The sequence below is a fragment of the Halyomorpha halys genome, unplaced genomic scaffold (assembly GCF_000696795.3).
Source record: "Halyomorpha halys isolate HHAL.00 unplaced genomic scaffold, Hhal_1.1 Scaffold111.1, whole genome shotgun sequence".
Taxonomy (NCBI): Eukaryota; Metazoa; Arthropoda; class Insecta; order Hemiptera; family Pentatomidae; genus Halyomorpha; species Halyomorpha halys.
In genome coordinates, this window is record NW_027109684.1 from 375,094 (window position 1) to 400,297 (window position 25,204).

At 28.6% G+C, this 25,204-nt stretch overlaps 1 protein-coding gene across 1 annotated transcript in view; it reads left to right on the forward strand.

The window, feature by feature from the left end:
* Positions 1-11,399: 11,399 nt before the first annotated feature.
* The window catches only part of LOC106677908 (UPAR/Ly6 domain-containing protein crok), a 39,506-nt gene continuing 25,701 nt past the window's right edge, over positions 11,400-25,204 (forward strand). Inside the window, exon 1 of the mRNA XM_014416117.3 lies at positions 11,400-11,551. Coding sequence (XP_014271603.1) covers positions 11,494-11,551 — 58 coding nt within the window. The 5' untranslated portion in view covers positions 11,400-11,493. The remainder of the gene's footprint in view (positions 11,552-25,204) is intronic.

The window sequence follows — 25,204 nt, forward strand, 5'->3', positions numbered from 1 at the left end:
TCAGACCTCCCTCTCTAATGATCTGCTACCCACGTTCGATCCGTTAAACAAACTAAACGAATTTATAATTAGATAGCTATGTAAAATCAAATCAAAGACATAATAGTCACAGCAATAGATCAGTTTACAAAAAACAAATAAATACATAAAAAAAAACTAATATATAGATTTATAAAAAAAAAAGTTAGTTAAAAGAAATATTTAAATGAATAAATATTTTTAGGGAAAAGATAAGTTAAAAAACAAATCGATAGGTCCAAAAGAAAAAACATAACAGAATTTATATTTTTATACTTTTTTTTTTTTTATGATGTATCTAATTTTCCTTTTAAAACATTTAAATAAGTATAAAACATCAATTGCTTTCCTTGTTAATTACTTTTTGTTAGTTTTGGATTTTTTCTTTTTCATTTTATATTTTATATATTATATATCATATTTTTTTTTTTTTATTGTATATAGAAGTTAGTTATCTAATTCTTTATGGCTTGATGGGTAGTCTTATATCATGTGTTTTATCTATTAATTTTGTTGTAGCATTTAATACAGCCTCATTCTTTTTTAAAATTTTTGTTATTAATACTTTTTTATGATGGTTTATTATTTAAATATTTTTTTTTTGTTTTAGCCTATTAACGGCAGTAATATTATTCAACAGGGACTTGCCCCAAAATAAATAAAGAACATTATTACCATTATTTATTTAGATAATTTTACTTTTTTATTCAAACCTATTATTTATTTCCTGGTTCGGCATTCGAAAAAACCAATCAACGAAATTCTTAAATGGATTGGAACATGATCGCTGTTGAGTCAGTGGTCAGGTTTCGGAGGAAGTATTAACCTCAAGTTCTAAGGCTTCACCTCATTCACAACTGCTTTTGGATTGAAAAAAGAATTTATAGAAATACAAATACTCAACGTGTTAAAATAGGTTTTAGAGGGACTATTTTAAAACAAAGATACAGCAATTAATTTTTAAAATAAAATATCTAATACTATAATACAAATAATATACTAAAAGCATGATAATACTGTATGTCATTAATTAATTACTAACTGTACCCAACATTATATTTTGATTATACATGCCTTACTCATAAACATGATGAAGAGATGACCAAATTCACATGATAGTGAATAATCTCAGACATTTGAGTAGAAAAAAAAAGAGCCAACCATAAAAAAAATAAAATAAAATAATTGAGTTGAGAGAAAGTGAATTAATTAACATCGTAGTTTCAACCAAGAAAAATACAAAACTTAATATTTATTATAAGAAATTGGAACAAACAATGGTTGCACAAAATAATTAAACAAGATAATTACAATAAAGAGAGTAATAACATTTTATTAATGATTATTAATTCGCTAATGTACAAAATAACAAAATAGATTTAATTGTAACTTGTTGTTCCATAGTTATCTCCTTTAATAAACATTTTCTAAGCATGATCAAATAAAGTTAATGTAGTGAAACTTCTTCTGTGTGTATGACGTGTTTATTACCCGGAATATAAAAATGCACCAAGTTAACTGCTTTTAACCATATTTATTTATTACAGCTTCTTCCATATGCAGAGAGCTGAGACTAGTTAGAACTAAAGGAGAAGATAGTCAATAGAGGTGGTGTCCATAGAGGGGAGTGCCAATGAAGGAAGAATTAAAGGAATTGGGAATAGATAGAGCCAAAACAGTGGCAGTTTCCTATGTATTCCTATATTCGACATTGTACTGTTGTAATTAGATAGATAAGCTAGTGCCACCCTATACAGGGTTGTTATTAAAAAGAGAAATGGTGAGAACTTGAGTCATATCCCCGAGGGTCTGAGTCATACATTTCCTTAACAGAGTTACCTTTTTATTGCTGTTCGTGTGTGAGGTCGGCAGATAAACTATTTATTAAAGCATGCATATTATGGATCTAAGGTGCATCTCTGTGTGCACTAATAATACCCAGGACTCGGGTTCAAATCCAGCTGAGGCAGATAGTAATTTGTTATATCATTTCGTCAAGTTTGGATGCCCACTCAACCTCTATAAAGTGGGCACCTTAAATTAGGGAAATATCTGACGGTTGAGCGTGATCTTGAACAAATCAACTCCTTGAATAACCATTATTATAAAAACAGTACTCCCTTACAAAGTACTGAACCCATGAACCTTCACGGATTGCAATGGTTCACATTATTAATATTATTTATAAAACTACAAGTACTATATCTATACTATAGCTCTTGGTAATATTTATTCGATTGCCATGGGTTACAAAATACTTTCAATGAAAGTCAACTCAGTTAAAATACAATACTACCATAAAGTTCATAAGTAAAGTATTTATGTATATCAGGTTTCCAAATTATGGATTCATGGAAGGCCTAGTGTTTTTTGTGTTTGGCAGTAATAAACTTCTCAGGTTTTGCGATATAGAATATTCGTAGCAAGGTGTGAAATCTTTCTCGGATTTGAATGAGTTAGGAGCGGATCTGGTCAATGGCGACAGAAAATCTCCTTTTTAAGAAGTGAGGAAGTTTCTAATAACCTGTGCAGTTAGGGCCGTACGTGCGTGCAAACACTAATCAATCCCAGCGCCACTTTGCTCTTCGTAGCGCTGCCTCCGCTTTCTTGTCTCTTAACCAATGAGTGATTTCTTCAATGTATAACCATCCGTTAACATAATAATATCTTTCCTGTATTATAAAATTATAAGGTGTTAATTTTTATTTTTCTCTGGAGAAGTTTAAGAATTTTTAAATTTAACTGCTTGGTATCAATTATGGTAAATGAAGTTGAAATTTAACTTCCTAATACATTAATATAAATACCACCTATCTATTGCATTTATATTTTTAACATATAATGAGTTAAACGAGTTTTTAAAATGAGTTAAATTAATATAGAAGTTTTATCATTTATAGGCTTCTGGATTTTCCTACGCAACCGGTGATATCTCGGTCCCGACTAGGATGAACTGATGTAATAATAAAGATATTACTTAAATAATATCTAAAATTAATTAAATAAACAATTTAACAACAGGATCATTTTATTTAAATATAAAAATATCTATTAGGCACATGGGCCGATATCCATTATATTTGAAAATGCTCTAGCACCTAAACCTTGCAAATGACGAGAAAATGTGTACATACCATATTTGTAGAAAAAAAAAAATGTTTCCTTTTATATATAAATTAGGTTATTTGTCATAGTTTCCGATAAATAAGTAAAAAAGCAGAAAAAAGTAAACTTTTGGGCATTTTTTTTTGGGGGGGGGAGTGTTTACTGAAATTGATATTTTATATACGATATAGATATATATTTATATGCACAAATCTAGAATTTAGCATCCCCAACAAATATAAAGCCAGGATTAAAACAAGGGGGGCAAACCATAGTCGATCAGATTGTGACATTTCAGCACAGAAAAAGCGAATGAAACCCAAATTTTAGCGCAGTGCTTTTATTAGTTATTGCAATTAATATTTTCTTGAAACAACAAACATTTACTTTTATTAAATTAATAATTTTTTTTCACTTTTAGGGGAAGGAGGGGAAGCTGCCCCTTCCTGCCCTCCTGGTTACACCCATGGTATTCAAGCTGCCTTTTTCTACTTCTTCAGCAGACTTACATCTGCAATATCCAATGTAAAGGGATATTTTAAATAAAGGATTCTCGTTTGAAATCTAAATTCACAACGATTTTATTTAAGAGATTTTTCCAATCCTGAAAGTGTAAATCATCAAAAACAATTTTTTAAAATTTGCATAAAAAAAGTGAGGAAAATTGAACAATTGAATTTCCCACAGATTTTTTTTTGTTTTGGATTTTTAACATTTAAAAAACAGCTTGTAAATCGGTTAAAACCTTTCGGAAATATTTTATAGGTAACAAACTAACAGCACATTTTTATTTTTGTAGTCAAGGGAACAGACGATGTCGAAAATATCTCTTGAATACTTGTTCGGTTTAGGTAATTTTTGTTTCTTTGTTTAGGTAATTTCATTACCTACCTAATTGACTCATACATAGTATAAGAAAGAATGTATACATTTTGAGTTATGCACCAATAAATTTTAATGTGTACTGGATTAATCCAAGATTTATAATAATCATAACATTAATCATAATGTAAGATTTTAACATCTATGTAGATTATGATGATGGATTCTTATGGAAATTTGAATTTCCAAACAACCCCTTATCTTATAAAAAAAATTCCAGAGTTGACACGCTGGAGAAGAAACAAAAGAGGTTACAAAATCGACATCACAAGCAAATTAAATATCACTCATCATCACAAATATCACTGACACCTATCAAGTTCATTCCGAAATTATCATAACATTTTTTTAAAAAAATAAGAACGGGGGTGTCAATGAAGTCATGAGTATAATATATAACTCAGCGAAATGTGATATAACGATTTCAATAATTCATACAATTATGCAAATTAATGATTCCTGCATATTATTTTTTTTCTCAAGCTATTTTTGTAATAAATAACAAAAATTTATATATATAATATGAAATAAATATATGAAGAATATTAGCTCGGCAACACTGCCTTGTACTTTTTTTATTTTATTTGTAAGGCAATCTACAGCGAAGGTGATGTTTGCCTAGTTATCTACAGGTCATTAACCTATTCAAACCAGGGTGGGGGGTCAAGTTTTTCATTTTGTGGGACCACCACTTTTTTTTTTTTTATACCATATCGGCCTAGTGGGCCTTACATGGTTGATATAACTTATATTATATATATTTTTTAACAGTTGATTATGAGGGGGTATAGTCATACAAATGCCACCCTTAACTATATAAAATGTTTTTATTAAAAGAAAAAAAAAGAAAATAAATAGATAAGAATAAATGCTTCTTAATAAAAGAGGAAAGTAAAATAACAAAAAATAATGATATTGGTCCACTTAAATAAAACAAACAATTTTCTTCTAATAGTAAAAAGAAACAAGTTAATATGAAAAAGGGAAGAAAGAAGAAAAGAGAAAAAATAAATAAATAAACAAAAAAGTAAATAAAAAAAAAATGAATAATAATAATAAGTAAATAGAGGGAGTGAGACTATGAATTAATTTTAAATTTATTAAAAATTTATAAAAGAATGTCCTGGAGAATCTAGGCTTCAGTCTTCGAGTTTAGGTTGGGTTTCCCAGGTTGTAGGTCACTGCTACTTCAGCTGTCGGCAACTGGGAGTGGAACTTCATGAACCTTTTTTTGATATAATACTCTATTGACTCCATTTCTAATTCGCGATGCAATTGCCTATTTCTTATGACTACGACATTAACTGCGGTTCTTAGGACTTTATTTTGAAAAGATTGTAGTTTTTTCCTTTTCGTGAAGGATGCCGCTCCCCAGACTTCACAGCGGTACATCAGCAGTGGCCTGAGGATTGTTTTAAATATAAGAACAGTTGTTTCTGGTTTTAGTTTGGAATTTCTGTTCAGGATAGGATATAGCATTGCTAACCTTGCATAAGTTTGAGTTAGTTTGATGTTGATATGGTGATTCCAGGTATGGCGGCGATCTAGGTGAATTCCCAGGTAACTTACTGTTTCACTGGCAGGATTACATTTCACATTTTTACCTTAGAGGATTAGATCCACTCGATCTGGTGGGCGTCGAAGAGTAAAAACTTTTGAGTTGCATTTTTCAATGTTCAAGCTAATCATCCATTTCGTGAAATATTGTTCTAAATCATTAAGGTGACTTTGCAAAGGGTTTCTAGCTATTATTATGTCATAATGTTGACAGACAGCTGTATCGTCAGCGAACATAGCTATGGAGGTGTGTGTGGACCGGACGATGTCGTGAAGGTAAAAGTTGAACAAAATGGGAGAAAGGACTGAACCTTGTGGAGTACCGGCATTGATTTGTCTAAGGGTTGAATTTTTGTTATTAATTCTGGGACCACCACTTAATGAAAAAAGTCAACGCCCCCAGGCCGGATTCCAATTGGCCCTGTGCGCAGATCTCAGAACGATAGACCTAGTCCTAACCATCTGAGCTACGGACGGCCCAAGGATTTTTCGAAGCTGTCAATTTGGATTTATGTAAGGCTTTTACATAAATGCTTTTAATATAGCTCATTTGAGATTTGTTCATAGGTTCGTTTGTGGGTCAGAACTCATTTATGAGCTGATAGTGTTATTTAAGTACCACCTCAACCTTCACTCCGTGACGGCCATTCTACGGTTCGTACTTACTATAATAGGTTTAATTACTATTATAGTATGTACACTAGTATAATATAATAGTAAGTAAATAGTAGGTTAATATAACAGGTTAGGTACAATAACTAGGCTAAATTAATATTATCCTAAATTAATCTGTCACTTATATTTAGTAAGCTTGATTGAATGTAATCATTTAGTATTAAGTAAAGAACGTAATACTTATTTTGATCAAAATATCACTTGATTATATTATAGAGTTTGGGAAAAATATTTTATCTGCGTTTTCTGTTTGTTTTTTTTTTCTTCTAGTCTATTAAACAGCCTTCTTACTTCAATTCTTCATTTTTGTCAATTCTACATCATTAAAATAATTGTATTGTATGTGTACCATTCAATTTCATGGTTAATTACTTCTAAATACTATAAATTGTTTATTATGTATTGAGTACCATATACCTGTGAGTGCACATACAGAGACTTTCGGGTTTATATAATTTAGATAATATTTTTTCATCAGAATTTTCAAAATATACTTTTCTGTTTAAATAAACAATCTTTCATCCATCCTTCAATGGGAAATATTAATGTTCAAGTAATTTAACTAATTAATTTTTTCATTATTATGAATGTCAAAGAACTCGATTTAAAAGTATATCTCCTGAGAACTCTTACATAAATTCTTTTTTATTTAACAATGTCTTCAAGAAAACGAAGTAGGATAAATCTCGTGAGAATTGGCACGTCGTGTTTTATGTATTTTAATTAATTTTACATATTAAGAATTCCAGTGTCACTTATATAACTGTTTATTAAGAAGTATCGAATAGCTTTGAATTATTTTCTTGTAGTTACTATATATAGTTACATATTTTGATAACTTGAATGGAATAGATGGAATCAATTGATTTTCAATTTATACCTTATTACGTTTAGAATGTAATTGGAAGATTCTTAAAACAAAATCAGGTATTTCTAAAATACTGGAAAACAATTTATCAGTAAAGTTTTCTGTGAATAGTGTTTCCACTTATCTTACGAGTAAAAATCCGATTTTTGTTTTAGCTTGTAGGGAAGCGTGTACACATCCGTAAAACCCAATTTCATGCGTGATAAGAATAATCAATTATTTTTACGGTTACCATTTTGTTACGTGTGTTTTTATTTTCGTTTCACATTAACAAATGCACATTAGTTTTAGTTGGGTTGGGCAAAAGGGTACCAATAAGTGCATATGCGCACCGTAGACATTTTTTGACTATGATGTCATTAATAAAATTAGGAATGTAATAAATACTAATTTTATAGTCAAATATATGCAGAGACTGGTCAGTGAATATCTCATGATATGAATGCAAGGAGGTTGAAATGGGCGGGACATGTGACTCGAAGTGATCCATCAGGACGCTTCAAGAAGGTCTGTAGGGTCATACATTAAATATATATATATATATATATATAAGTAAAATATAAAGGTGTAGAGAGTAAAATAAAAAAGGTCTTCTTAATTTAACCTATTGTTTGTCTATTAGCCATTCTGTTCCTAATTTTTCTCACTTTTTTCCACATTTACCTCCCTAGAAATTGCTTTGAATATTATGAGAAATAAAGCCCATTTACTCACTTAACCCAATTGACCGGGGAAATTTGTATTATGAAGGTTGATTAAAAATAAATCACGAGTGTAATTGGAAAATATATTATTATTATTAAATTCGTATTATATCTGCTAAATTATGGAAAAAATAGGTAGGGAGAAATGCTTTATTTAGCCATGCTGCCCAAATACATTAGGTTGCTACATTACACAGCATACCAAACAATCCATAATCGGGCATATATACAATACATATATTATACAAACATATAACTAAATTATTATCCTGAAAATGAAAAGATATTTATGTAAATGGCTGTTAGTGATGTTCCGTCTCTAGTTGATGTGTCTTTTTGCACTGTTGATGTGAGGTGAGCTGCATTTTGTCTGCATTTGATGTGATTTGCAGCTCTTTTCGTCGAGTGGCGAGTTGTTTTCAAATAGTTTAGAGTGTGTTTGAAATCTTATAATTGTATCCTAACAATGGTCTAAGTCTCTTTTGACTGAATAACTACTCTATATTTTTTGTTTTAATCTATTCTTAGCTTTAATATTTTTTAGTTGTGAATAATAGAATAATTTAGCGTACACACCTGAACGAATATTCGCTATGATTTTATCTATTAGTATTTAACCAATCTCACAGAAATCGGTGAGAGCAATTTTTTGCTCTATGACTATTAGTCATAACTTCTAATTATGTGACTTTGAGCGAGTGATTTTATTGTTCACGAGTTTGAGGTTTGCATAATATTATGACACAACTGAGAACAGATTAAAATTATAAACTTAAAAAAATGTATTCATGAGTTAAATTCATTTCAAATCATCCAGACCATCGTGCTTATCATTTTTGATTTTTATATTTTTTTTTTACCTGTTTTATAATGTATTTGATGAGTTCGAAATTGAAATTAAAACATTTCTCAAGTTCGTACATTTTTTCACCCTTTTTGAGTTTGTTTTCGAGTTGATTTTTAACTAAATATAAATTTGGGATTTTGCTAATATAAATTTTTTTTTTTTAAATTTGTTTAATGTAATTTACAACTGTACAAAATAATAAGTACAATAAGTAAATATGTGGAATGTTTCTTAAGGATAAGAAATTAATAACTAATGGATTAGGATGGGTAAGGAGATTGGAATGAAAAGACGCATATCTGTTTTGGGCCAAATCTGCAATGGATAGGATGTTAAGGTCTTTAGGGATGAGTTTATTTGTAACGTAATAAGGAGCATCAAGGATTTTACGTAAGATTTTGGATTATAAGGATTAGATGCGAGAGGAATTTGATGGTTTGGTAGAGCCCCAGAGCTCAATTTCATGTGTCCAAATTGGTCTGATTATTACAGTGAATAATAATTTTTTGTAGTAAATGGGAAGTTTAGAGCATTTGTCAAGAACGTGTTATAGTAATCGAAATCTACGATCAGTTTCTTGTCGTCTCAGTCTTGTATCTGGATTCCAAGTAAGTCTCTTGTCAAAATGGAGTCCTAAGTATCGAATCTGAAAAAAAAAAAATTAATTTAAAAAAGTACAAACTTTTAAAAATTAAAATTTTAACAAGGAATAACACAATAATAAAATGTTGATAGATTGATTGTTAAAAAAAAATGAAAATCGAGTCTCTTTACCCCGATATATTTAAAAGTTTAAATATACTTTATATAACTAAAAGTTTCGTTTATATTAATTTTTTTTTATAGATGTGAATTTTATTAACTACTTCCCTTATTTCAAATATGATTTTTTATAAGGAGAAAACACATCATTATCATACTTTTAGTTTTTGTTTTGATACATGTATAATTACCGGAGTTAAGACACATTTTTTCAAAATTAAAATGGCTTCGAAAAATATTTTTAATACACATTTGTATACTCAAAAAATATTTTCAAATTATTGGCAAAAAAAATGTAGACCGAAAAAATTCTGATTGCGTGATTTCAAATAGAACGACACAATAATTTATCAACAACCCTCGTTCTGTCTTTAAAGTGAAATTAATCACGAATTGACATTTTCTTCCCAAAGAAATAATTTGGCAAACACATTGTTCCCTTGTTAATTTTACAATGGGAATTAGACCAATATTTTGAATCAGAAGAAAGGAAACTGAGAAATTTAAAACTTTTTTTTTTCTGAATTTCAACATAATATACATTGTTTATTGCAATTTTCAAGCATTCAAATTTGGATTTATAAAAATCTACTTTCTGGCTTATGCGATATATATAATTAAACCGCATGCTTGAACTGTAATTAATATGAATATGCTGGTATTGGGGCGTAGGAGATAGTACAAGAGCACAAGAAGAGAAAGAAGTCAGTAATTTTACCCCAATTATTGGTTACTTTAATGAAAACTATATATAATTATTAGTCAAAGTTGATTAACCTGCCAAGTACAGTTTTGGAAAATAAAAAATGGAGGCATAAAAAAAAAATTATTAAAAATTTTTTTTTTAATCGTAGTTCCTATATCGTTAATAAAATCTACGTCACCAGAAAACCTGTTAGAGCATTATTTAAACTAGGGCAAATGTACTAAAATAAGAGCCATAACAGAGCTCCTTACGTTGAATAGTTCCCTAGCAAAGCAACATTTTATATAAAATATATGGGAAAATCAGTAGTTAATGAATCATTGCGGGAAATCTATATCCTAGGAACCTTGAAACGTACAGATGTCTATTAGCGCTCAAATAAACGTGAACTGCTCTAATATGGCTCACATTTTGATAATGATCTACTTTAAATGATGTTCAGTTAGATTTAGTAGTGTTGTTGGTAGTTTCAAAGATATAGAGCTCCGAATGAAAAATTAATTTTTTTTCCAGATTTTAAAGCAGCCATTATTTTGTATCCTACCAAACTATACTTGGCAGGCTCACCAATATTGACTTGTTACTACACGTAGTTTTTATTAAAGTAATAAAAAATTGGGGTAAAATAAGACTTTTTTTACTGGGGAGGGGGGGGGGGGTGTCAGAAGGCCCCAAGGTAATGCCACCACATTTGTACCCAGTAAATTCTAAAATCAGTATTTGACCATAAGTGTGTCCCATAGATCATTGGCAATGTCAGATATGGAGTTTACAAGATAGAATAAGAGTTTGCTTTGCCCTTTTATAAAACCATTCCAAAAACGTTGGACGCAAAAATTTGGCATTGTATACTAGGACAGAGAAGACCTTTTGGCAATGAAGTTAGGAAATTCTTGTTCTTGGGAGTGCTTTGGTACTATTGCATAGGCTTGGCTTTATTGCCCTTGAAGAGTATCATTAATTATGAAGTATAAATCCTCACAGTTCAAAATAACATTCTAGTTTAATTAATAATATAAAAAATGAATCGTATTTTCTTATAGTAATGTCACACCCAAATTTGATATCTATTGAATACGTGCTTCCTATATTTTTTGACACGGACATATCTTGTTAAGACATTGGGTCAATTATTCTTAATAAACCTCTTTCCTCTTCGTGTTCCTGAATTATCTTATACTACTAGCTCTTATCTTTGCTACTTATCCTTGAAGTTTGCTACTATACCTCGAACGAAGACCTCCAGTCCTGAATGTAAACAGAAACCTCCCCCAAGCGATGCCCTTGGTGATACCCCCATCATGAGAACGGACACCCGCGGTAGTGGGGACTTCTTCGCCTACCAGGCAACGCCATTCCCTCCGAAGACATGGCAGGAACAGCAGCTCTACTATTTGCCACGCTTCTCGCAATCTTCGTACACAACAGTGAGTAAACCGCATCTTTTTGTATTTAGTATTTATTGTAAACAGTGATGTCTTAGGTGATATGATTTTTTTATTTCGATTAACATATAAGTCTAATAAAGGTTAAATACAGTTTAATACATATCAACCCACCCAGTATAAGCTTTTAAAATTAGAAGACAACACATTACTACTCAGTCAGTACATATCTTTTTGTCGGTTTTTATCTTTGAGTGTTTTACTTGGCGAAGACCAAATGACTGAGTTAACATACATACTTATGTTATATTTTCTTTTTTTTTTTAAATGTATTCTTGAAAACTAAGTAATTATGGTACTTTAAAACATAATACTTTTTCTTTATTTTCGAAGACATTAAGATTAACAATTAAATTTACGAAAAAATAGTATAAAATCGTCGTTAAAAAAGTCAGTTGATGATATATTTTAATAAATTTCTATTTGGGAAAACCAAAAGTATTGGTAAGCCCTTTTCTTCTTTTTAGACGATAACTGGTATAATAAAATCGCAAACCTCTTGTAGTATTTTTCCAGTATCACATAATTTAAATTTACTTAGGTTCATTAAATTAATTTTTTTTATAGTTTAATAAATTAAATGATTAAATGATTTAAATATTTTATCTGGGGAAGGCGGAACACATCACTTAAGGAGAAGTTTATTATCACATTTTTTTTTTAATCTTCATTAGTCACCTATTAATCATTAAAATTTAGTTTTTAAAAACATAAATACAACTTTTAGGTAATAATAATTGTATTTTATTAATATGTAATTGAAAAAAGAAATGATTATATAAGTCAATTGCAAATTTCTGATTTTCACTTACCACAGTTTAAAGGAAAATATTAGTTATTATTTTAAATTTATTCTGGAAGAAATTATAATATTTCTTGTCCTCTAGTACTTTTCCATTTTTTTTTTTTTTAATAAATTTCTTCAGTCGTTAAATATACCAATAAAATGTATTTTAGAATATCCCTAAATCGTTATTGGAGAAATTAGCTGATTTTATAGTTTGATCTCGTTATTTTTTTTTTCTATAGAAAACATATCCTTCCCATGTTAATGGGGAAATAAAGGATTTAATACCATTCTTTGTTACTGGACATATTAAAAATGTAATTAATTTAAAACATAATAAGCGCAGTTTTGGATTAATTATGATTACCTAGTCACTTTTCCACTTTTTAGACGATAACCTGTATATTGCTACTCATTATTTTTGAATACATTTAAAATAAAAAAAGTAGCCTCTTTTTGCATTTTTTTTCAGCATCAGATAATTTTAATTTTGGTAGGTATATTAGAATTTTTTTTTCATAATTTTAAAAACCAAATAATATAAATTTTACTTGGGAATTCCAAATATGTAACGTAATGAGATATATTATGATATGATTAGATTTTTTTTTGTTTAATTTTTATTACTTACATATAAATCATTAAAATGCGATTTTAAAAAATGTTATGCAATGTTTAGCAATTGAAAAACGAAATAAATATAGTACCACTTTTTCTTCTTTCTATTTCCTGAGATTTAAGCTTTACAATTACACACATAATAATATATATAGCCAAAAAAAAAATTAAAAAACAATAGTCTCAAAATGTTTTTGGAGAAATGCGTTGAAGATATATTTAGAGTTGAGAATTTTCTTCTATAGGAAACATTCTCCTCCAATGAAATAAACGATTTATCTTTAAAATGTTATTAATTTAAAAAGTAATATACGCAGTAAATAAAAACATTTGATAACTCTTTTGAATGGTTAACATTTTGTTTTGTTTTTTTAAATAGAAATTTTAACTATTTCAAAAAAATTTCTAAATTGTTGGAAAAGAAAGGAATTTTTTTAGACGATACCTCGCATGTTGTTAATCCTTAGTTGAGTCTTGTTTATTTTTTTTGTACATCCTTGAAAGTGGTACATCTGTTTTTTATTTAATCGTCACATGTAATAATAAAGACTAAAACGTTATCAGCTATGGGTCACCTCATATAAATTGTTGATACTAATTTATCTCTAATGTTAAAAAAATTATCAGTGCATACTGAGTAAAAAAATAATTCTTTGGAATAATAGTTGAAGAAATTTAGAATTGATATTTAATAATTAACATATCATATAAGGCTTATTATTTAAACCCGCTTCGTTAAATAAAATAAGCATTCATGCTTGTCAGTTTATTTTAAAATTTATATTAACCAATTTAAAAGTATTATTTTAAAATATTAAGTAATACGACAATTATTGAAAAAATAAACTTTTTTTTTCTGTTTCAATGATAAACTATATTTCTCTAGGGTTTCTCTAGGTGGCAATAACAAACATAAATTATGCCAAAAATGCAATGCAAACGGGAAAGATTGTTCGTATGTATTTTTCCGTTTTTCTCCTTATTTATTTATATTTTTTTAAACATATTATACTTACCATGCTTTATTAATGTTAACTGTTCATTTAAAAAAAAAATGAAGGTACTTCATAAATAAATTTTCCAAAACGTCGTCCTTTAAGCCTCGTCAGACTACTTTAATGGCGATAATACCGAGCTAATATTTAAAACTATTTAACAATGCATTAACATACTAAGTTAAATAAAAACCGTAGGTGCTTTTTTTAAGGAAACTGAAAAATATTAAAATAAATTCCATAAAGTAGCAATTTTGGTCGGTTTATACTATCGAAAAATTTGCTGTCACATCCCGGGTATATATCTGCCATAAATATGTAATTTCAGTTTTGTACAATTTTTCATTTTTTAGCTAGAATGTTCAACTGTACGCACGCACGCGGCCCCACACACACGTACGCACGCACGCACGTGACCTCAATACCTGTCTTTCTCTAATTCGAAATTTTACACGATCGGGATACTTTCCCTTACTCTATATTCCATATATAGGTATGTGCAAGTAAAAATCAGTATTTATTTTAATATTTGCCTCCAAAAATTTCTAGCAAATATCAATTAGATTTAGTTTAATTTATCATATGTATATATATATATTTTTTTCTTCATAATGTAAAGGTGTTTTTGAGGATATTGAGTAGAACAGTTCTATCTCCTAAAATCCCATTGCATTCACATCATATTTCAACAATAGAACTGAACTCTTGCATAGTTACAGTTGCATTAGTAACTGTAGCTAAGAAATAAATCCGTACAATTCAAGGAGAAACTACCCCATTATTTAGTTTGAGAAAGTTTCATTCTAAGCGTGAGTCTTTCCCTAATTTCACTAAATGTAGAAGATTACAATTTACCTTACAAAGAAGTCCCGAAGCTTCATGAACCGGTGTTTTGAGTGAAACGTAACGCTTTCTAGAGAACTAGCTTCAATGAAATAACAGTCCCTAGATGGAAAATAATAACCATTAAAAGTAACCATTAAATTCCTCATAATCATATGAGAAACTGTGAAATGAAGATAAATAACGACATGTCCATAAAAGTGTGTTATCTGTTTCTTGAAACGTTTCTTATGTAGGACACCTTACAAGCTCTAGTCCTACTTTACGCTGGTTTTTACATCCTTTCAAATGCTACAACTTTAAAAAAAAATATATGAGTATATCATATAATTTTATAAATTATATCAGCTTATATAATATAATTTAAAAAATGGTTTTTGTTAACCTTTATATTCTTCATTATAAATTAAATATATCGAAGACCGGGAAGCAATTTCTCGTAACGATTGCTTATACAGTAAGAACGAAAATGTGTTTTGAAACTTGATACGCGGTGAGGCATGTTAAATTATGGTTATAATAATTAAAATAAATATAATATATATAAAAAAATAACCAAATAAGAAAAAAAAATATCAATATTCCACATAAAAGTGTAAGAAAATATTCTTAAAATCGTTTATTACATAATAATGTGAACCTCTACTACCCACAAATGGTCATGGGTTCAGTACTTTGTAAGGAAGTATTGTTTTTAGAACAACGGGTTTACAAGAATGTGATTTTTTCAAGATCACACTCAACCACCTGATTTTTCCCCAATTAAGGGTATATATACACTGTATGAGGCATGGTGGACCTACAAGGGCTTCACAACTCAATATGACTTACGGCTACAATAACAGAATAAATATATTATCTACCACAGCCGGATTCGAACCCGATTCCTTAGAGTTAGTAGCACAGCGCCTTACCTCTGTGCCACCCCGCCACCTTATTAAATACAAACAATTAATTTTAATTGAATATAGATACACTATTTCATATTTTTCTGTAGAATTGAAGAGATCAATATTATCAAAATGGCATAACGATATCGTGTTATAACATGAACTCGATGAAAGAATTTCGTATGACTAGCCTTTTAACTCCAACTCCCTTAAAGTCTTAATCAAATATGTTTCCACCATTTTTTTAGTTTATAGTTTTTATTTTTAAATTTTAACATCATATTAATACTTGGAAACAATAAACAATAAATGAAAATCATCAAAAGTATAAATAAAAAATATGAATGACCAATAAATAAAAAAAAACTGTTAATTACGAAAGAGACAAAATATGAAATAAAGTCAATAGGTTTAAGCAAAAATTGATCTGCCAATAAAAAGTTTAAGATGACTAGTTCTATAGCAATAACCATCAAGATGATACTTGCGCATTTCCATAATAATCTAGTGTTTGTAATCTTTATTAAACTATTGGATATTTAGTATTTTCTCTATTCTTTTTAAATCAATATCCATCATTTAGTTAAGATTATGATTTTTTTTCGGGTTATTTAAGTTAAACATAAAACGAATAAAAATTGTTTGTCAATTCTACAGTACAAAAAAAATTTGGTATAGAAACTATTTAAAGTGAGTTAAAATAAGACATATTACAAGTCCAAGGACATAAGTTAATTTTGTATTAAATTAAAAAAAAAAAAGTTTTGTGATCTATTAGAATCAACCTCACCAATTGTATCTGTGAACTCCACCTCACCAAAATAAAAGATTAATTTTGTTAAATATAATTGTACTATTTTTTTGTTTTATTTTATTTTTTTTGTACTTTTGTTGTATTTTCATTTAAACACTGATTTAGTCTCGTTTTATTTATTTCAAAATATATTCAGTTTTCCAAAAAAATTTAAATAATCATAAAAGCTTGAACAGCAGCGTACATTTACGTAGAGATGAATTTTTATCTTACGATCATGTCTTGGAAATGCGTGACGAACATTTTTTAGTCGCACGTTCTATCCGTCGTGTTCAGCCAATGGAAAAACACTTGTGTCGGTTTGTTGCTTTGCCTTATGAAAACAAAGGAAAACTATGCAACTCTTTTCTAATGTAGGATTTGCCAACTCTTCATAATATTTATTTAAGCGTTTTAAAGTCGGAAATTGTTTCTCTATTCATGGTATGGGTATTCATGATGTGTTAAATGTAAAATGTTTTACTATGTTGAATGTTATAATTCTAGGATTGAGAGCAACCTTATTTCACGTCATGTTAAATGCATAAGAGCTCCTAGCGGATTTTCATAGCAACTTGTTTTATAACCTTTCCTCCCAAAGCATGTTTTACTTTTTTTATTTTTGTTTTATTGTTTTCTTCTATGATTTGATTAAAGTGATTTATTACAACATAGCTAAAATGGAAGTTGTGTGAAAATTCGTCACTGAGTACCTTGTTGATCTTCTGACTTGTGAAGAAGAGAATCAAGATGAACTAATCTGATAACTGTCATTACATTATTATTATTGTCATCCATTGCTTTATTAGTTATGAGTTTTTCCATTTAACACGCTTTAAAATGTTGAACTAAATATCATGAATGCCCCTATTGTTAGTATCTCTAATAAACAAATGCAGCAATGTAAGTAGGATGAACTAGACCAATGTATAAATGATTCGAAAAGTGGCACCAGTTGGATATGAAATCATAACTGTCACAACTATAATGACCCAAACCTTTGCGCCTTACAGCAAACTTATTTGTAAGAATCGTCTTTCAACTTAGTTTACGAGTGGGAAGTACTTCCATGTTTTACATTGAAGAGAAGCTTGTGTAGACATCCCAACAACCTGAATGCTTCAATCTAACCACATAATTGGTACTGTCACTTATTCACTATCACGGTGTATTGTGCTACGATATATTTTTTATTTCTATTTCAAGTGAAATAAAAAAATCCTTACACCATGCCGAGATCAAGCTGGATTCTCCGGATAGTTGAGTTGGGATTTTAAATATTATGTTGATAGAGAATGAAAAGATATAAAAAATAAATAGAAATAGAAAGATTTAAATATTCCTGAAAATGGATGAAACAATAAAGAATGAAATAATAGGTGAAAGAGAGAGAGAGAAAAAAAAAGAAGTAAAATGTGAACATGCACTACAAGATGGTTGATAAAAATAAACAATATTTATTATAAAAATAAATAATATATAAGATATAAAATAAGAAAATATAAAAGATAGAAACTACGAGGAAAATTGTAAATGATAAAATACTTGAAAACAGAAAAAAAAAAAAACATAAGAAAATTTCTTTGATAGATTGGATGATGTTGAAACAATAAAAAGAAAATTTAAGAGGAAAATACATGAAAATTAAAAAGATACTGTTTGTTTACAGACTTTTTTACAATTGTATATATTATTTTATCATTATGTTATTTTATTATTAATTTTCCATACAGATAGTCTGATTATGTTCATTTGTCTATCCTTTTGTTTGTATATATTTTAAGAGTTTTTTTTATTTTATTTTTTTTTATTTTTTATTTTTTATTTTTTTTTTTATTTATTTTATTTTTTTTATTTTTATTTTTTTATTTTAGTATGTATGAGATCATTTATCAATATTACCTATTGCCCACAACTGTGTGGCAGATTGTAATATCTATCAATAAATAAATCTATCAAAAAAAAAAAAAAAGACTTTTTTACAAATACAATTAACCTACAGAGAATTGGATAAAAAGAAAAGAAACATTAATAAATAAATTAATTAATTAATAAATAATAAGGGCAGATAATATTACAATATTGTACAAGGTAAGTAAATATTGCTATTGCTGTTATAATGTGGGTTAAGAAAGAGAAATATATGATGATACTTGCTGTGGTGAAAATGTAAAGATATGAAAGATAAAACAGATGAACTTGGTGAAATTTATGAGAGAGAGTATAGATAGAAGTGAACAGATAAACATAGGTAGAACACATTGAAGATAGGGGGAAGAAATTAAATAAACTGATACACTTCACACGCTCTACTAGGTAAATTGAACAGACACTGCTATCTATAATCCAAAGAGGTTGCCAGTGCAGTAGGTAGGAATCATCTCTACTAACAATAATTTACTTAAAGATTTTTATACTATTGAAATACATTTAGGGAGATTTTAGGTGGTAAGGAATAAAATGAATGGTAAAAATAAAGCTAATTAAGGAGAGGAAAGTGAGTTTGGAATTTATCAAAATGAGGTTATGGATAAAAAATTGGACCACAGTTTTAGTGCTGTGGAAGGAAAGTGTACTAATAGATACTTAAATATGTCCCCCATTGATATTTTTTCGTCTGTGGTGTTACTGATATTTTTTTTTTTCTATTGCTTTTAATATTTTTAAATACACAATTATATGAATATAAAATATCAATTATTGACTATTATTATCTTGAAATTTCTACAAAAGCTACCGCTTCCTCGAATTATTTGCTTTCGGAACCGTATCGTTGTCTGGACAAACCTTCAACTGTCAATTATTTACTCACTACGTAATTAATTAACCAAAACACTGAAAGCAGTTGTTGAGAAACAATTGTTAAGGTGGTATATCACCATAATACGCTCCATCCTCTTCCAACGCTGTGCCTCAACCACGCACGTGGAGATGGTCTGATAATGTTAAGGAATACATGGCAAGATTATAACACGTCCTTGGAAACAATGACTCTCTACGATAATATCTCTTCGTTCCGCTTAAGTCTTCGCAAATTTAATGCTCATTATTTATGCTATGATTTGATGAAGCTAATTTGTCTTCGACCTTTTTTTTATAAACAATGGAAAATATGAAGTTGTTTTAAATTTAATTAAGAAAAAAAACATGAATAAGCTATGACTAGGAGGTTCGTATCGAGGCGGGATGAGGTGTCAACGCTACGAAAAGTAGCTAAAAACTAGAACGATTAGTCAGGAAGTGATCTTCAGTTATTCTCAATCAGTCATCATTGGGGATCAATGCTGAAAGGATAATTTCAGGAACTATTAAGGCTTGGAAGTAACCGTTCATTATTTTTGATATGAAATGATTCTGTAATCACATATTGACTGTAAAAAGCACTGAGGAATCGTAATAATACAAACATCATCCAGTCATGTATGATTTTACAAATAACTTTTTTGTTTCAGTCGATTTTTGTTCCTTCTGCAGAAATTTTAAGAACCGTTTATAACCTGTATGTTGATGCTATCTAGCAGAATACGTTACTCTTAGTGATAAATACGATTTACTATTTAATCGAACAATTTTACAGAAAAAATAAGATTTTACTTTGTACGAGAAATATTTCGAACATTAACGTCTTTTATATTTATATATTTCATTATTACCAGATCGGCCTATGTTTGCTTTTTTTTTATTTTTACTCCCTTCCAAGTCATTTATGATATCCGGGGGAGGGGGTTTATCTACAAGGTTCGACCTAATTCTAATCATGGTGGGGTCAAGTTTTCTATTTCGTGGGACCACAATAGAAATAAAAGTCGTTCTCACAGGCCGGTTTCAAGCCGGTTCCGCAGAAGTTCTGAAGCTGCAAATACCTACGCCTTAACTCCCTCAGCTACAAACGCCAGCCTATGCGTGTGAGTTCCTAACATGTTTTTTATAAGAATTTGATATTCTTTTATCAATTAATAATGTGGGGGTTTAGTCTCTTACAAAAGAGAACCCTAACTATTTATCATATTAAAATTATTTATAATTTTAAATCATAAAAGTAAATAATTTCAACAAAAATTTAAACAAAATAATGATACTCATGTAATTGAAAGATGAAAGAAAGCTAAACAATTACAAAAATTTACAATCAAAACAACTAATATTTATAAAATAAATATCGGTTTGTTTATTACTATTGTAGGTAGACTAACGGTACGGAATACTTTTGTATTTGCACGTTTTAAACCTTGTAATGCCTCTCCGATATTAAAATTACCGGGGCGTTTACTTTTGGTGTTATATATTACATTTTTTTTTTGTTGATTCTGTTATTTTTTTAAACCTATTTACATATGATAATTAATATTTGATTTTAAAAGAAAATATATTACTTAATTTCAATATTATGAACGTAAAAGTTTAGCAGCATATTGAATATTGATTTAAAAAATTATAATATTTATTTGTGTAGATAAATATGACTCTACCAATTGAAAAAATGCCTGAAACCAATTTTACCAAGTATTTAGAAAAGTACTCGGTAAAATTCATGCCTTTATCTTTATATCGAAAAATTATGGCAAACATTTTTTTTAAAAAATTACAAAATTACCATTTGAAAATACAAAGACTGATTTTATCAAGTTGGTCATTCCATAAACTGAAAAAAAATTCCAAAAAAAAAAAAAAAATGTTCAGAAAAAAAAATCAAGATGTGCAATATCGTGCAGTAAAAAAAAACCTGCAGTAAAAACAAAACAAAATGTGCAATATCGTGCAGTAAAAACCCAAAATGTGCAAAAAAACTCTAATATCCTGCAATAATTACCTATATTGTTTAATTTATAATATTATTACATGGAAAGCATACCTGACCTTGTTTGCATTAAATTAAATCCATTAAATACTCTCTATTTTGATTTAAACAAACAGAAAAATTAAACTACTTATTAAAAGCCTAAAATTTTGTCAAATCTCAAGAGCTATAAAAAAAGACAATTGTATTAAATGATTTTATAGTTCTATTATGAAAGCTTAAATTCAATTTTCGACATCTTAAAACCACCTCAATTTTAAGTTTTAGAAAAATATGCAACGCTCTATATAGAAAGGAGTATTTAGAAATATACATTCAAGGGAAATTCCCATTTTAATTTCCCCCAATATTTTTCATATCATGTTCTTCTGTTTAAGTTTTGAATTGAGTGTTTACATACGAAACCAAAAAACTACATATGTCAATGTAGAAGAACTTTAAAAAGTTGATTAAAAATATATTGGTATATTCACATATGTTCAAGTCTAGAATAATTACCATAAACGTCAGACGGAAAAGTGTAGGATAAAAGGCGGAGAAGGAATCTAAGTAGAAACAATAACAATCTTATTCCTGAAACTTTTTCATATTTACCTAAAGCCATTGATTAATATTATTCCAAGAACATTCGTTTCTTGTCTTTACTAGTTCTTTTTTTGTAAGGTTTAATTCGACTCTTCATATGCTCATCGATGCATTGCTTAATTTTTTATACTTAAAAGAAGAAAATAAATATATAATAAATTGGAATTAAAATAAACAAATGTTAACATATTTTTTTAGTATATTTTTGAGTTGTTGAAACCGAATCAAGTCTTCAGACTTAGAAGTAAATCCTCAATGAGTTATGTTATCGTTTTCAATCTTTTGTATGGAATGGACTATTATAATAGCTTAATGATCGTTATGAATGAATTCCAGCCAGTAACTATTAGTTTTTAAGTGAATGGGCAATGGCGAATGAGTGATGGTGGTTTTGTTTTCAAGGGCGCATTTATTTACGCCTACTTAGCTGCTGAATTCCTCATAATGATCCCAGCGAATGCCTCAAATGGCCGACTCAAGTTTAAGTCGATTATTTCAAATTTGAGAGATTTGTTGGGTAAATGTCGCTCAAAGTTTGTTTTTTCTTTTAAATTATTTTTCCGAGCGTCAATCTTATACAGTTTGTAATTTTAATGAAGAAAAAAATAAATAATAAAATAACTGTTTATCACTTCCACTTCAAAATCTAAATTTTAAAGGTTTGGGTTGGATTGTTGATTACTAGGGAAAAAATGTTCAAATAACACTAATTTTATATTGCACAAAATTGCAAGTTTCGGAGTTTCTTAAAAAAATTGCACGTTTTACTGATTCTAAAAAATTCCACAATTTTTATTTGTATTTAATGCTTTTACTAAATTTCTTATATCATGCATGCCAACAAGCAAGTTCCAGCATATTCAAATGTTTTAAAAACAAGAAGGATTTATGTTTTTTAAAAACATAAATGGTACTTTCAATTCATTAATTTACGAGAAAAAAAATTAATAGGAAAATCCCTTTTGAAAATTCCTAAAAGCAAAATGTATTATATAAAATAAATAATAATAAAAATAGAATTAAATTATAAGAAAATTAAAATTTTTAATTTATTTGTACCATATATTTTTGTCAGCGTGCTATTATTTATTTTATTTTTTATTAATTTTTAGGACTTACAGTTAATCCGTAAAACACCTTGCATCAGATAAAAGTGTGTTAATAGAACGAAGACAACAATATTTTATACCTCACTCAGAAACTATTAATTCTTTCTATTATTCATGAATCACCATTATATAACGCGTTTTCCGATTTTAAATATGATGGAAGTAATTATTGAACATTTGCGTATTATGTTTTTCAAGGTTAATGCTAATATTATTCCCACGTTTTTTTTTTTTAACTGGATTGCGATACCGCTGCAATTTTCTCACACTAGAAGAAACCAAACAAGGCCAACAAATGTGGAAAATCTACTGTTTTAAATACCAAAGTTCCACAATTTCTTGATTTTTAGTGCAGACTATAACTATAAACAGTTTTGTTATAAATAAAACTATCAAAACCCTTCATTGTATGACGAGGATAGGCATGGTATATTGACAAGTACACTAATTAGAAATTTAAAGATTTTAAATGTCTACTCCATCTTTCTAGTTGAAAAAAGCTATTTATTTTTAAACTTTGAACCTTTTTAATTATGAGACTCAAACAAAATGCACATATATAAATGTTATAGTAATAATAATTATTATTAAAATGTATCCATAACGAATTAATTACCGCACTTTGCACATACGTATCTGCTACATGTATATAATAGCGTATGCTAATTGAATTTAAACTAATATATTATTTTTTTAAAAACTAAATTTGATATTGTAACTAGATCTCATAATAAATTTGTTTTATAAACATGTCTAAACAACAGTAGGGTATTATTAGAGGCAAAAGATTCTTAGTAAACGGTCTTATACATGGGCGTACCCAGAGGGAGGCAGGGGAGGGCAGCTCCCTTCCAGGAGTGAAAAAAATTATTAATTGGTTAAACAATATATTTTTTTCAAGCAGATACAAATTGTAATAACTAATAAATCGCTGCGAGAATTAGAGAGAAGAAGTGGTTGTAGCAAGAGTAAGAATTGGACATTCCAAATTAACTCACCTTCACTTAATCACAAAAGAGGACCAGCCTATATGCCAAACCTGTCATTCCCCATTATCAATAAAACATATAATTGAAGAATGCCCATCATTTCGTCAAGCCTTCGAAAATAATAAAATTCCACGAATAAGAGAATTGGCCCTTAAAGACTCGGAAGAATCCATAGACAAAATAATAAAATTTCTCAAAGAAACACAACTTTATACTAAAATATAATCCACCAATACCGACCAGTGTAAAAAGGAAATAGTCTACATTCAACTATAAGTCAAGAAGATAGATGAAGTAAAAAGGGTAGTAATAACCTAGATGTTGATCGCCCTGAATAAAAATTTAATCTAAAAAAAAAAATCTCGCTGCGAGAATTATATATAATGTTGATCTACATATGTTGATATCCTAACAAAGTACTGAACGTCAGACCTTTCATGGGTTGTCAGGACAGGTCTGACGTCATAATAAATATCGTATAATGACGTCATAAATAAATAATCAATACCAGGGTATTGATTTATTTATTACAAATTATTTTATTTTAGTACCAACAGTTTCCGAAACATAAGAAACATATAGTATTTTTTCACCGTAATTTACGTTTATTGATATTTTTTAATACATATTAAATTTCAGTACATCCCATTAACTTACACTCTACTGTTATTAACTTTCCCATGCCAGTCATAATTTCTTAATGACACAGCAAGTGATAATTGGAGGCTTAAAACGTTACATCTAGTTGTGAATACGGACTCTAATATCTCGTTTTCTTTCCGTTGTCCTTTTCGTAATTAGGTATAATTTTGTGAAAACTTTACGTCTATCTTATGGTCTACTTAACAAAGAAGATATCAATGATAAACGCAACGAAAAGTGGGTTGGAGTCCATATGTCTTTTTCCTTTTAAATTTGTATAATACCGTAATTATATATTTATGATATTAATATAATATATAATATATCTTTGATGCGCGGTCATAAGGGCTTAAGTCGAAAATATGAATCATTCAGGAGAGCAAAAACAAAGTTCAAAACATTATGTAAAATCTTATTATTGATATTCTTGTTATTGTTATTTTTATAAAACAATTTAGTAGTGAGTCTATCTAAAGCATAAAGAACTTATTACCAACCGGTGCTATAATAAGACATAATCTCCAAGTGCTCAAAAAGTGACTTAAGCCCTTATGACCGCCGATCAAAGATATATACTAATAAATAT